The 14,840-nt window shown below is 44.3% G+C and overlaps 1 protein-coding gene across 1 annotated transcript in view; it reads right to left on the reverse strand.

Annotated features, from left to right (window-relative positions):
• VIPR1 (vasoactive intestinal peptide receptor 1) overlaps positions 1–14,840 on the reverse strand; it is a 108,066-nt gene that overhangs the window by 51,956 nt on the left and 41,270 nt on the right. The window contains exon 2 of the mRNA XM_041487880.1: positions 13,238–13,334. Coding sequence (XP_041343814.1) covers positions 13,238–13,334 — 97 coding nt within the window. The remainder of the gene's footprint in view (positions 1–13,237; positions 13,335–14,840) is intronic.

Below are 14,840 nucleotides of genomic sequence, written 5' to 3' on the forward strand. Positions count from 1 at the left end.
TGAATTATGCACTCAGAGTTTTGGTGATCTGTATCTTTTTCTCTGTTGACATTTTTCAGCACCACCTGTGATGTGTGAAGAAAGCTTTTAGGTGCTCACTTTTGTATAAAAAGCTTTTTTTTTTTTTTTTCCTGATAAAAAGAAAGTGAAACTGGCCTTGCAAGGCACATAAAGTGTATTTTTACAAATTATTGCTTCTGTAAACACACCTCATAGCTGCCTTTTAGCTCTTACCACAACAATCTTCCTATTGCTGTCCCAGACATGCTGAAAATATTTCTGCAATAAATAAAGAAGGGAATGGAAAGCAGAACTCTGGCTGGCAGTGCCTGGCACCACAGGATCAGTGAATCTTGGAATGGTTTGGGTTGGAATGGACCCTAAAGATCATCTCATTCCAAATCCCTGCCACTATCCCAGGCTGCTCCAAGCCCCTCCAGCCTGGCCTTGGACACTTCCAGGGATCCAGGAGCAGCCACAGCTGCTCTGGGCACCCTCTTCTAACAGGGCTGTGTCTTTCTTGGGCTAATTATCTGCACTTCAGGAAAATCAGTAATTTTTAGTGAGTAGAAGAGAAGAACTGGAGTTTAAAGAATTGGAACAAATGAAGATTGATACTGCAAAATGCCCTGCATGCACAGTCCAGTGCTGTAATAATCACAAGTTCAGGCAAAACTTTGTGCCCTTTCATCTGACCCAGCACACAGACAACATTTATTAAAGAGCCTTCCAGAAAATTCTTTTCTTCATCCCAAAGATTTTATCCTGAAAAGTGCTGGGATTGTGGGCTTGGCAGGCAAAAAAAAAAAAATAAAAATCTGAGAGCAGAAACAGCTGCACTGTGCCTTGAAGGAAGGAAATCCCTCCTTTCCCTGAGGCATCACTTGGATGCAGCAAAGATGACAATGTTGTGTTTGGAGATTGACAAGTGCTTCCCCATCAATTAATTAATTATAAATGTGGTGCTCTACCTTGCACTCAGTGTCTGCAGGGAGGCTACAAAGGTATTTCTCAATCCTCACCCAGTGCAGCAAGTGCCAATGAGTCAAAAACACACCTACTCTCCATTTCCATCAAAAGAGCTGCTCTGCTCACGTGCCTGCCCCAAAAACCAGGGGACACACTCTGCCAGGAGCTGTGCTTTGCCTTGGGAAGGATCCCAGGTGAATCTGGAGGAGCTCTCTAAAAATTAGTGTGGCTTTTCCAGGTCAGCAGCACTTACTCTGGGTGTCTCACGTGCAGTCTTTAAACCCTTGTCATTATAAAAACAAACATTAAAAAATTAAATAAGTATTTTTTTTAAACAAGAGGGGTTTCTTCCCATTTTAATTATTTTAACTGTGACTCCCACACCCTCAGCTTTGCCCTGCCCTTCCTTGCCAGACCCTGAAGTGCTCTCTGGAGCTGAATATCTTCTCCTGGAGGGCTGCAGGGAGAAATCCTTCACATCCCTAAAGAAGCTGGAGCTCAGATCCCTCTATCCAGCAGCTCAGCCTTCCTCTCTTCAAGACAAATACCCCACCAGCAAGCCAAGGGCTGCACCAGCCTCACTCAGAGCCCTCCTCACAGAGGTTCTGGCTCAGAAGTAGCTGCAAGTGACACAGTGACACAAGAACTCTCATTTTAAAAGGCTAATAAACAGAAAACAGGTCAATTCTCACAATGGTTTGTAGAACTGGCAGACTGGAGCATTAAACACCCATTTATTGGATTCATATCTACATTTACAGCAAATTGTGGTCAAAGCTTATCTAGGAAGCAGCAGAGAATAACTTTGCCTCATGAATAAACATGAATTCCAGAGCTTTGGCACAGCCCTGAGATGGGACTTGGTCTGGCTGAGGAAAGAGATAAATGGCAGCAGGCTGGTACCAGGCACTCTCTGAAGCCAGCAGAACTCCCAGTTCAGGGAAAAAAACCCTTTCAGCACATCAGTCTTTCACTGAATCATGGAATTATTCAGGTTGGAAAAGACCTCCAAGGGCATCAAACCCAACTTCTGATAGAACAGCACCCCCCAAAGCCTCACACCAAATTCTCCCTCATGCTTGGGGGTCACTCCAGGTCTCTTCTGAAAGACATTCCCCCACATTTTGCTCTTGGAATCCCTGTCCAGATGCAGGGGTGCCCATTTGACACCTGGGGTGTCTCAGGAGCTCTCAGCACCCTCAGGGATCACAGCAAGGCCAAGGCACAGCTCAGTGAAGCCAGGCTGAGCTATCCCAGGGCACCACCACAGCCTGGTGTGCTGCAATAAAATCTCATTTTCTCTCCAATTTCATACCAGCAGGCAGTTTCCAAGCCCTCAGGGCTGTAAGCAGCCACGGGGTGACATTTATTGTCCCACTGACAAGCCCAGCCTTGTGGCTTGCCTCGTTAAAAGCATCTCATTACAACCAATTATCACAGCATCAATCTCCCTGCCCCAGCTGAGCTCTGATCTCTCCCTGACTGAAAGGACAGACCCCAAAAGATGGTGCCTGCAACAATCCATAACTCAGCACCACCCAGGCAGTTTGAATTTAATCTCAGTGGAGGAAGAGCCACCATCAGCCCTGGGTCACTGCAGCCACCACAGACCAGAGACCTCCCAAATGAGGGATGATTTTCTATTTAAAAGTTGTATGAAATAATAAAAAATACCGTAGATAGATTATTTTTCTCCCATAGGTCTTGTAAATTAAACGTAATTGGATTTAATTCTGAACCCAGGAAAATTTTTAGAATTCACAACCTCCTGTGCCAAGGCACTGCACAATTTAAGTGTCCACTGACAGAAAAATTCTATCCTTTTCTGAATTCACTTTGAACCTGTACACAGCCATGGGGTGACACTGACTGTCCCCCTGACAAGCCCAGCCTTGGTGCTCACCTGTGGCTTGCCTCGTTAAAAGCATCTCATTACAACCAATTATCACAGCATCAATCTCCCTGCCCCAGCTGAGCTCTGATCTCTCCCTGACTGAAAGGACAGACCCCAAAAGATGGTGCCTGCAACAATCCATAACTCAGCACCACCCAGGCAGTTTGAATTTAATCTCAGTGGAGGAAAAGCCACTGGATCACTGCAGCCACCACAGACCAGAGACCTCCCAAATGAGGGATGATTTTCTATTTAAAAGTTGTATGAAATAATAAAAAATACCGTAGATAGATTATTTTTCTCCCATAGGTCTTGTAAATTAAATGTAATTGGATTTGATTCTGAACCCAGGAAAATTGTTGGAATTCACAACTTCCCATGTCAAGTCACTGCACAATTTAAGTGTCCACTGACAGAAAAATTCTATCCTTTTCTGAATTCATTTTGAACCTGCTCATTGCTTCTTTCACTAGGAACTGCTCAGTCCTTTTACAAAGACAGAAATATTCACAGGCTAACCACAATATCCCTTTCCCTGGGGAGAAAACCCATAAAATGCTCTTTAACGTCCCTCCTCGGGCATCTCTTTTTCAAGCTGAAGTGTCCCAGCATATTCAGTAGCCTCCAGCATGGAAACAGCTCCCTGTCATTTCTCCCCTGTATCTTTGGTGGGTTTAATTCTACCCCATCCTGCCCTGGGCTTGCAGAGTAGGATTTAACCCTATTTTTCTGTGACAGATTGGGTTTGACTGGGGTTAGTTTGGCTCTGAGGTGCCACTAAATGCATCCTCCCTCCCTTCCCTGAAAAAGTCACTGCTGTGCCCTCCTGTCCCCAGTCCCACTCACATTCCAGCATCCTTTGGGCATCTCTCCTTCCCCCAGCTCCATCTCATCACATTTTTTATTTTTTATTTGCATCACCACTGGCAGAGTGCTCTGCAGCAACCCCATCAGAGCTCCCCTTCCAGCTTTCCACAGCTCTGTGTTTAATTTGGGTATTTTTTGCCTGTTGTGCTGCCTGCTCTGCCTCCAGCCCTGCAGGCAGGATGTGACAGGGAAGCCAAGCAGCAGCTGAGGGAAATCCACAATTCTGCCAGGGCTGTGACCCCTGCCATGGTGGCATTTCCTTCCCACCACCCATGAGCTCTGCCGGTGCTCATCACTCACTGAGGGATTTGCAGCTCCAGCTCAGCAGAAAAGCAATCACAGAAGGCAAAAAGGATCCCAAAACTCAGGGTAAGTGAAAAGAGTTTGCTTTGGGCTTTGCCTCAATATCTGTGGCAAGTCTGTGATTTCATTTTTCCCACAAGCTGGACTTGATGATCTGAAAGGTCTTTTCCACCTTAACAACTCCATGGTTCTATAACAAGAACACCACTAATTACTATAAAACCTGGTTTATACTTCTGCAATTTGAAGCTGTCCAAGCACTCAACAGGAATATATTAAAAAATAACTTTATTCCTAAATGTTTTGGGAAATTTGACCCAAAGACATAAGAAGGAAACCTCACCTTAAAGCCCCCAGACTGAGTCAGTCTAATCAGCATGAAAGAAATCACCAGTGACTGTTGCTGGAGGGTGATTTTTAAGCATGAAAATCCTGAGATTTTCCATCAACAACATCTATTGGGAAACAATTTCGTTTTTAAAAAAAGTTTGTAATCTTTCAGCCTTTTCTAACCAACAAACTAAATAAACACTGGGCTTTTTTAATCCCTCCTTTTCATAAATCAAATTTGTGAGCTGAGCCCTTCTGCCTAGCTCCAGAACATGTAAACTGAAAGAAAAGATCCAAGATTTAAGACGAAGGTTTACACAGGGCATTGCCAAACCATGACTTATCTCCCAGCAGTCTCTAAACAAGATCTCCAGTGCTCTGAGACAGAGCGTGCTTGAAGGATTGTTCCAGGGTTTCCTCACTCAAATCCCTCTGTTCTTCCAGGACTTGTAGACAGCTGGATTTGTAGAGAATCAGACTTTGAATTTAGGGACCTTCCTAGATGGTTTTTCCCATATTAGCATCTCCAGAAAGAAATTCATAGCAAAGATGAGTGGCTCAGCCTCTAGGAATGCTTTTCCCAACTTCACTTTTGGTGTGTGCAATATTCCCCAGGTAGAAAGGGTGGATACCATCATGAAAGTGCTCTGATACAGTCAATATTAATAGAAAAACTGAAAGAAAAGATGAGGAAGGAGAGTCTTTTTAACCAGAAATCTCATGGGATTTGAGAGGGACAAACACAGGCTGCTGTCAGAAACAAAACCTCTGCATGGATTTAATCTGAGCTCCAGATTAAATTATTAATTTAACTATCCAGAGCTTTGAAAACACTTGGAATTTATTTTCCATTGCACCAATGCCACTTTCTCTTTATTTCTAAAACCTTTGCATGGCTGTGTGCATTTGCTTGTTATCTCATGTTAAAAAAAAAAAAAAACTAGAACCAAAACTTCTGCTGGCATTTAAAAGTGTGGCACATTCTCCAAACTAAAATATCTTTTCCAACATAAATTTATGTCCACTAAGTGGCTGCTAATCCTGACAAACCCCGGGACAGCTGTTCCCAAATCAAACAAACCCTGCTGCTTGTTAGAGAGCTTCCAGCCAGCAGACAGCAACAGCAAAACCAAAGCAAAGCCTCCATCCCTGCTGTGTTTTAAGGCAGAAAACAGATGTTGGAACAGCTTAATATCCATGGAAAGGTGAGGTCAAGGTGAAAATCAGGGAGGAGTGATGAGATGCTGTCTGGGTCTGTGCTGAAATTTCATCCTGTTTTTGGTGTGTGTCTGCACTTCAGGCAGGTGGGTGGGCTCAGACAAGCAACTGAGGGATGGATCACTGTTGGAAACATGGAATTGCTGATGTTGAAAAAATATTTTAAAGCCATTGAGGCCATGAGTTAACCCAGCATCACCGTGTTAACCACTGAATCACATCCCCAAAATTCAACTGAGAATTAGCAGTGCTCACTGGAGAGGTGGAGCTAAATCCCAATTTTCAGTGAGGCTGGGATTGCATTCCCCCCTTCTGAAATACAGAATCGTGGAAGAGTTTGGGTGGAAAAGGACCTTTAAAGGTCCTCTCATTCAACCCCTTTGCCATGATTTCACCTCAGCTGGCCAAATCCTCTCCAAGCAGTGAATGCCAGCACAGAGATTATCTGTGAAATGTGGGGTTTTTGTTTAAATATCCCCTCATTTTAAATATTTTGACAACAGGCAAGACAATCTGAACAGGATTCATGACATCCTGAAAGAGCTGGCTACCCCTGAGCAGAACACACCAGAGATACCCAAACCCAAGTGAAAATCCCCTGCCAAAAGTCATCCCCATGCCATGGCTGTTTGCCCATAGAGCAAGAATGGACAGAAAAATAACTATTTTCAGGGAAAATTCTGTTGATTACTGCTTCCTCAGAAAGAAACTCCTGGTCTGGAAGAACAGCATCAGCTTCAGGCTGGATGAAGGCAGCCAACACCAAAGTCTGGGGTTGGTTCTCAGGGTTCAGGCTGGTTTTACCACTGTGACAACGCTGCTCCTTCCTCAGGTTTCAGGGGCCAGCTTTCACAGCAGAGTCTGCAGAAGTTCTGCTCTGAAAAACCCATGGCAGATTTCTTTATTTTGAGTTTCCAGGGAGTGGGTTCCACCTCTGCAAGAGCTGCAGCATGAAGGTGCTTGGGAAGAGTCCCAGGGAGAGGAGGGAATGGTGAAGGAAGACCATTTGGAAAGACCTGTCCTATTGTGTATCATGATCATTGCCAAAGAACAAAAATTCCTGATAAATAAAAGGGAGCTTGACTTTGGTACTGCTCCTACATGACAGTCTGGGGTTTAGGATCTTGATGTCCTGTGGCTGAATTTTCTACTCTTGTAGGAGAGGTCACCCTGTCAAGGAATGCAGGGGACTGATGTCACACCTGGGAGTTGCCCAGTGCTGCTGGTCAGAGCAAGAATGAAACTAAGAGACCCTTTGTGTCTCCTAGCCTGGAGTAATAGGAAAAAAACTAAATTGAAAATTAATAAAAGAGAATGTGGCAAAAAGTCCAGCAGGTCCCTTTGCCTTTAGAGAGACCATCAAGACCAAACACATTTTAGACTGAGCTAAACTGGTTTTTCTGAGTATGTTGATAGAGGTTTGATTGAATTTTTGATTTAGCACACCAACAGCTGCCATTTAATGCCATTCCTGTTGTCCCAGGATTTTTAAAGAGGCTGATGAATGTGGCACAAGACTTATGAGAGTTCTACACAGCTCTGAAATTACAGAATCACAGAATCTTTGAGGCTGGGAAAGATCCCTAAGGTCAGCAAATCCAACCACCAGCCCAGCACCACCACGCTCACCACTGATCCACATCCTCAAGTGCCAAATCCACAGATTTTCCCACCCTGCTTTGGGCACTTTCTGGAATTTTTGAGCTGGATCAGCCTTCTCCAGCATCTGGAGAGCTGCTGATAACAGGATTGTCCCACAAATCCCACTGACACCTCATCTGCCCCAAGAGGGCTTATGCAACGCGGAGGTGAGAATTCACTTGAACTTTTCCAAGCAAGGAACTATTAATTATTTCTTATCTTGCTGCACTATAAACAGATGGTGATGAATAAACAGGCTCCTAATTTAAACTTCATCAATGTTTTTTTCCAGCTTGATTTTTAATTTCCATATGTTCACTGCTTCTCCTCCCATCAAACTTGATTTGACTTCTTTAGAGGGGACTGACAGAGACCCCCCAGGCTCCAAATTTGGCTTTTTTAGCCAGCCTCCACTGTGGAACAGCAAAAGCAATATTCAGAGTTTAAGCAGCATGGGCCATTTGCCACCTGGATTTTTTTTCCATGTCACAGTGGTGATGATGAGCTTGCAGAATTCATTTCTATCTCACAGGTGTGAGGCACATGAAAGTCAAGCAGTTGTAAACAGGCATTGGGAGGGGGAATGTCACTATTTTTTCCCCCATGTTTTCCGTTTTTCAGACTCTATGATTGGGTTTTATTCTGTTTCCAAGACAGACAGGGCTAGAAAGCAAACAAAAAAGTGCAGTTTTGAAGGACTAGGGGTATCAGGCCAGGTTGGACGGGGCTTGGAGCAGCCTGGGATAGTGGAAGGTGTCCCTGCCCGTGGCAGGAGGTTGGAAGGAGATGATCTTTAAGGTCCCTCCCAACCCAAACCATTCCATGATTCTGTGATTCCACAAAGGCCATGCTCCCTGCACAGCTCTTGGTCTCCAGAGCTGCTCATCCCACCCAGACACGAGTCATGGCTCCTTATTCAGCTGTTATCCCCTAAATAACTCTCCTGCTTCTGAAAGAGTATCTGATTGCAGAGCAAATTAATTAGCAATAATGGGATAAACAGATAATGAGCTGAGCCAGCCAACCTAGACCTGATTGATTTTCCTGCCTTTTTAAAAAAGAGAGGGCTACTTTTTAAAATTTATTATCATTTAATTTGTGTGCTTCAGTTTAAGCTGAACTGTTTGTAAATTAAAACCATGGAGAAGTGAAGCTTTCTCTGAAAAAAAACCCTAAAAAACAAACCAAAACAGAAATACTCCTCTGTGCATGACATAAAAGAGGCAAGTGAAAGTCAGCAGGAAGCAGTGCAGTGGTGATTCCTGCCTTGCAGCCATCAGGAGCTCAACAGAGAGGGATTTGCCTCTGTCTGTGAGTCTGGGAAGGAAATCCTCTTATTCCAACCCTTGGGAGAGCTTCCCTCCTGCTGCTCAGTGCATTGTCAGCTGAGCAGCCACTGTGTTGCTCACATATATCCTGGAAAAAGCACCTGGAGAAGCATCTGGAGCTAAATCCCAATTTTCAGTGAGGCTGGGATTGCATTCCCCCCTTCTGAAATACAGAATCGTGGAAGAGTTTGGGTGGAAAAGGACCTTTAAAGGTCCTCTCATTCAACCCCTTTGCCATGATTTCACCTCAGCTGGCCAAATCCTCTCCAAGCAGTGAAAGCCAGCACAGAGATTATCTGTGAAATCTGTTTTTTTTTTTTCCTACACACCTGAGCTGCTCACTAAGATTTTAAATGTTTAAATATCCCCTCATTTTAAATATTTTGACAACAGGCAAGACAATCTGAACAGGATTCATCACGTTCTGAAAGAGCTGCCTAGACCTGGCCAGAACACACCAGAGATACCCAAACCCAAGTGAAAATCCCCTGCCAAAAGTCATCCCCATGCCATGGCTGTTTGCCCATGTGAATCTGGTCTCTGTCTACCTGTTCCTGATTTTAATGGCAAAGAACCCACTCCTGTGTTGAATCACACATTGCATTTGATGTCTTTGCCAGTTATTTCAGCATGGAAAGAACACCAGGGCAGAGCAGCGCAAGGCCAGTCTGTTGGGTGTCCTCTGATGGTTACAAACTTCCTTAAGAGCCAAGACTTTGATCTTGCTGCTGTTTGGTTCTCCTCTGTACACACTGCCAGCTTCAACTGCTTTTCCCTCTGGATTTCCCTCTCACTGCATCTTCTGCAGCATTTCCTGTGCTGGAGAGGCGTCGGGGTCCGCTGTTATTTGTCTCTGCCCCAACACGGGGAAAGGTGGTTCTGGGTGGCCGCAATTTCGAAGGATGAGTCTGGACTCTCAGGTTTTTGGTCTTCAATCTTGTTTATTAATTCTTATCTACAAAGCTTTTCTTTCTGCCCAGCCAAGGTCTGCTCAGCAGGACAGTCAAGTGCACTCTCTCCCGCCCACAGGGCGGCTGTGTCCTTTATAGTGAAAATTACGTCTATCATATTTGCCTTTAATTCCCAATACTTTTCACCCTTGTAGACAAGTGTACTTTCACCATGAACCAATCCAAATGTGCTAACATCATCACACAAAATGGAAGACATGAAGAAGAAAGAAGAACACAGGACCACGCCCTGAATCCTCCATCTTGTCTTCATGACCCCCTTGTACCTAACTTTCTAAAATCTATATTTCATCCTGTAAATATACTATTCACACCCAAGAACTTCTCATTTCCTCACACACAGATCTTTCCTCTTTAGATGGATCAAAGTCAAGCCACCAGACACTTTTGGCAACATTCCAGGGTTTTCGAGCCCCCCAAGGGCTCCCCTGGTGACTCTGGACATTCAGAGTGATGTGCTGGGTTCCCACAGAGAACAAATTAAATAAACTTCTCCTCAGAGTCAGGCAATATTTAGTGACCCCTGTGCTATAGAATCACAGAATCATCAGGGTTGGAAAACCTTTAAAATTATCAAGTCCAATTGTCAAACCTCCTCAAGTATGGGTAAATCCACAGATACTGAATCACACTCCTAAAAGGGAATAGATTTACATGGAACATCTCCTTCCAACCCCCTGCCAAGGGCAGGGACACCTTCCCAGGTTGGTCCAAGCCCCGTCCAGCCTGGCTTTGGACACTTCCAGGGATGGAAGAAATTTAATCTGAAAAGAAACCTGGATTTCATGCATGTTCAGCCCCTGTGAGGAAGGGGTGGATGTTTCAAGACAAAAAAAAAAGAGGGTTAAGAAGGACATTGAGGGTTAAGAAGGACATTGTTGTTTATCAGAGGAAATCTACCTGCTTAACCCCAGCCAGTGATCAACCTCAGCACCATCAAGTGCTCTTAACAAGTGACTAATCTGCCTGACACATCAAATTACAAATTACAGTGATTAAGCCCTTCTGATCAATACAATTGATAACGGCTCCTAAACAAAGCTTTCTTTCCAGAATGTACCAAGGCACTGTGTTTATTTCCACTCATTTGATTAGAAAGGATAACAAATCACTCCTTAAGCCTCAAGTGATTCTCCTTTTCCTGAAAAGCTGTGGGAAGTGCAGAAGGCAACACAACCACCTGGCAATAAATTAAATTTCAACACTGCAGATCACAGGGAGCCTCAATTGCTTTCCATCCTCCTGTTCTGGTGGATAGGACTGGGTTAAAATCATGTTTTTCCTCAGAGTTTTACTAGGATTTCTCTTTCCAGCAACACTCAGATGAAACAGTCATCACCTTCATATGATCTCATATCATCACCTTCATGAGATTTCTCTCCAACAAACTCCCCCCTTGCCCCCACCCATCCAAGTTCAAAGTTTGATTTTACAGCTCAGGCACATAAATTGAGTTATGGAGCCCCACTCCAGAAAAAAAAACACATTCCTTGACCTACTTGTGCTCTAATGCTGTCACTCTGAGGGGGAAATGTCACCATCGTATTTTCTGAAAAATCCCTTCGCCCAGGATTCTTCTCCTGGGAAGCTGAGATGCCTCAGAGACAAATGAAACCAATAATTATCTGATTTGCTTCTCCTGTGTTTTGCTGCTTTGGAGATTGTTTACCAACCCTTCAAGAACATGGAGTCAGATTCATCATTCCTCACTTCATCTGGGAACCCCAAGAATACAAGAGGGAAACACATTCTATTCAGGCACTTGGAAATTGTCTGTCCACACAGCACATAACAGAATTCTCCATACACTCATCCACATCACCCATCTAAGAGCCAACAATTCCGCTTTTCCTGTTGCCTCCAGGGCAGTTGTGAGTGTCTGGATAATAAATTCCGGTGTTGAGCTCCTAAATACCTGCTGATATTTTAGGGTAAATGGATGCCAACTGCTTTCCACAAAGGAAAAGACCTTAAAATCACCTCCTTCCACCCCCCTTCCATGGGGAGGGACACCTTCCACTATCCTAGGTTGTTCCAAGCCCCATCCAACCTGGCCTTGGACACTTCCAGGGATGAAGAAGCCACAGCTTCTCTAGGAACCTGTGCCAGGCCTCACCACTCTCTCAGGAAAGAATTTCTTTCCAATATCCCATCTAATCCTACTGTCATTCAGCTGGAAGCCATTCCCCATTGTCCTGTCATTCCAGTTCCAGTACTGTCTCCATGGACAAAACCATTTACCTGGGCTTAAATCTACAATTTCTGAATCAGTCCAATTCATCAGTAGTGACTGGTGGAAATGCAGATTTATCCCAGTCCAATATTTCAGCATTCCATCAGGGAAAAAAACCCTCCAAAGGATTTCTATATACTTGCTTTGGGCATTAATGACTTTCAGAATTGGGAAAAATACTTCCAATGGTTTAGTTCTGTTGTTACAGGAATGGAAAAAAAAAATAAAAGCTGTTTTGGATTATACTTTCCAATGAGAAAAATCATTTTGGAAAAGCAGAAAAAGTATCATCACTTCAACTATTTATTCTCCTTTTTAATGTATTGTATTTAATTTAATTTCTTTAAATATCCATGAAAACGAAATTAAGCATTTAGCTGGCTTTCAGATGAAGGTTTTTATCCACCCAGAGCTCTCCCTTTACTGGATTCCAGAACATTTCTTCAAAAGGCTCCATTGAAATGCACAAGGACACTTGAAACAGCTTCCAAATCAAAGTCAACCATCCCTTAGCAGATAAAAGCAGGGGCCAAAAGCCTTCCTGGCATCCAGAGAAGCTCCTCCTGGAATCAGCTTGTCCCAGGATTCTGCTCCATCAGAACAGTCCTTCACTCTGTGGCCTGGCTGCAAACATTGCCAGTGGAGAGTTTCCTCTTCCACTTTTCCCTCTTTCGGGAGGAGGGATGAAAATCTCAACCAGGATTTCAAATTCATCTTCCCAGCCCTTTTCCCAGCAAAATTATCTCTGCTTTTTGGATCCTGGCAGTCTCACCCGGGTTCCTACACACCTTTCACTGACAGACATGGGGCTGGTAACTTGAGAGAGGCATTTAGAGGGGGAGAGATCCAACTGGATGTCTTAATTTGGGGTTCTGACAGCTCTGCTGCAGGACAGGGTGGGATGGGATGGGGCAGCACCAAAACCTTCCTCCTTTCCTGATCATTGAAGCAGGAAGAGGTTTAAGGAGACTGGAGATGCTTCCAGGGGGATTTCTCAGTGTGATGAGTGCTCCATGAACAAGGAGAGGATCTCAGCTGCCTGTCCCAGCTCCAGAAATCCTTCACAGCCTCTGCTCCACCATGAGGACAGGAGAAATTTGGGCATAGGGAAGGGAGGCCAGCTCAATCAAAGGAGATGCTCACAATGACTTCCCTTAGCGTGGTCCAAGACTTAGGGGAACTTCAGGCTTTCAGCTCCCAAGGAAAAACTGGAAAAATTCCAGTTCAAGGAGGTGGACAACTGTGGTTAAACCCACTGAAACACCTCAGTCAGGCATTCCCAGCCAGGAGGCTGCAAGGGAACCTGCAGAGCTGCTGGAACTCTTGGCTGTCTTTGGAAGCACCCATTTCACTCCCTCCTGAAGAGCATCTGGAGGAATCCTTGCTCCAGCAGCAGAAGGGCTGGAAACAGCCAGGACAAGGCAGCTGTGAGGCTGATGGAGGTGGGATTGCTGGCCAGGGAGGGACAGAAGCGTTGACATACCTGAGGTCTGGTTGTCCCAGGTCAGCTCTGCCAGGCATTGGCTGCGCTCCTCTTCGATCTCCTGCATGATGCTGCACTCTGGTCTCGTGCTGGATGCCTGAGGGAGGGCACAGAAGCAGAAAGTGAGCAAAGCCCATGCTCAGGGAGGCATTTCTGGGGATTCATGGCCTCGTGGAGCGAGTTGGAGCTCTCCAGGACCATTACACAGATGTGCACCCAGCCTTATTATATATTTGCTCAAGAGGAGGGAGAGCAACCCAGAGCTGCTGAAAAAAAAATCAGCATTTCTCTCCATTTCCTTAGATAAAAACACCCCAAGCCTATATTTTTTTTTTTTCTGATGATCAGTGTGATAATTCACTTGTGGGGAATTTTGGAAGAATTCAAGATAGGACCTCTGAATTGTTTTTGATGATGCAGTTTATTTCTCTTATCCTCTGCATAGGCAGGAAGGGTGAGTTCAGCTTACATCTTTACTGCATGGTTCAGAAGGTCACAAGACCTCTAGTTACAAGACCTTTTAAGGAGTTATTGACCAATAAAACACTGCCAACAAGGATATTTATGTTTTTGACTCAATCCTTAAATATTTAGTCTTATGGACCCATGCTGCAGTGTGAGCTTTCTTAGCCAATCATGTCATGACACACAAACCTACAGTACTTCACTCTAAACTCCTTGTTTATATCTGTAACTGCTTTTATTTTTTCTCTATCTTAAACTCTAAACTTTCCTTTACTCAGCTTAACATGTCTCTGCTTTAAACTCTAAATCCACATTCTCCCTTCTAGCACCTCAGTTTGGGAGCCTTTTCCAAGGTCTCAGATCAAATCCTGGGTTTAATTCTAAGCTTTGGCTTACAGGCCCAAAGTTCTGAGAGTTCCTTGCATTTTGGATTCCAACAGATCAGGAGCAATTCTGCTGCTCTATGCTCTGGAAACCCTGCCTGGCTAACCAGCAGCACCAGCTATGTAGGGCAGGGCAGATTTAATATTCATGCCAGGAGCAGTGGGATCTGTGCTTCGTGGTTTATTCCCTGGCTCCTGGCTCTCACGCTAATTCAAAGCACAACAAACCCCAAATCTAATAAGAACAGAATCTCTGATGCAGATTAGGAGATCAAGGAGCTAAAAAGCAGGAAATTCCCAGTGACAAGGCTTTTTCCCCTCAAGTGGTTTCTCCCCAGTCAGCCCTAATCAAGTTGTGTTTGTAATAAAACAGTGGCCATAAATGTTCAGGTAATTAATTGTGGACTCCTCATAACATGCAATTCATTAACTGCCTCAATCATAAAACGTGGAAATGGTGATTTTTACTCCAAAAAAAGGAACTCACACATATCTCAGTGTCTCCTTGTCACCAATGCACTCTCAGCTTGGAGGGGACACCTTGACCATTGCTATGGGCAGAAACTCAGACTGCTCCCAACCCCAGCTCTTTTAAAGGGATTGCAAAGGGCATTCAACAGGGAGAAAACTTTTCAGAAATCCAGCTTCAAAGAGGTGGAGAGAAGGGAATGATGTCAGGAGAGCCAAGCCTTGGCTTGAGTTCATACTGTCACTGTTAAATGTAATGTGGGAAAAAACATCAGCGGGGTGAACTT

Source organism: Pyrgilauda ruficollis, unplaced genomic scaffold (genome assembly GCF_017590135.1).
Source record: "Pyrgilauda ruficollis isolate IOZ18807 unplaced genomic scaffold, ASM1759013v1 scaffold12, whole genome shotgun sequence".
NCBI classification, from domain to species: Eukaryota; Metazoa; Chordata; class Aves; order Passeriformes; family Passeridae; genus Pyrgilauda; species Pyrgilauda ruficollis.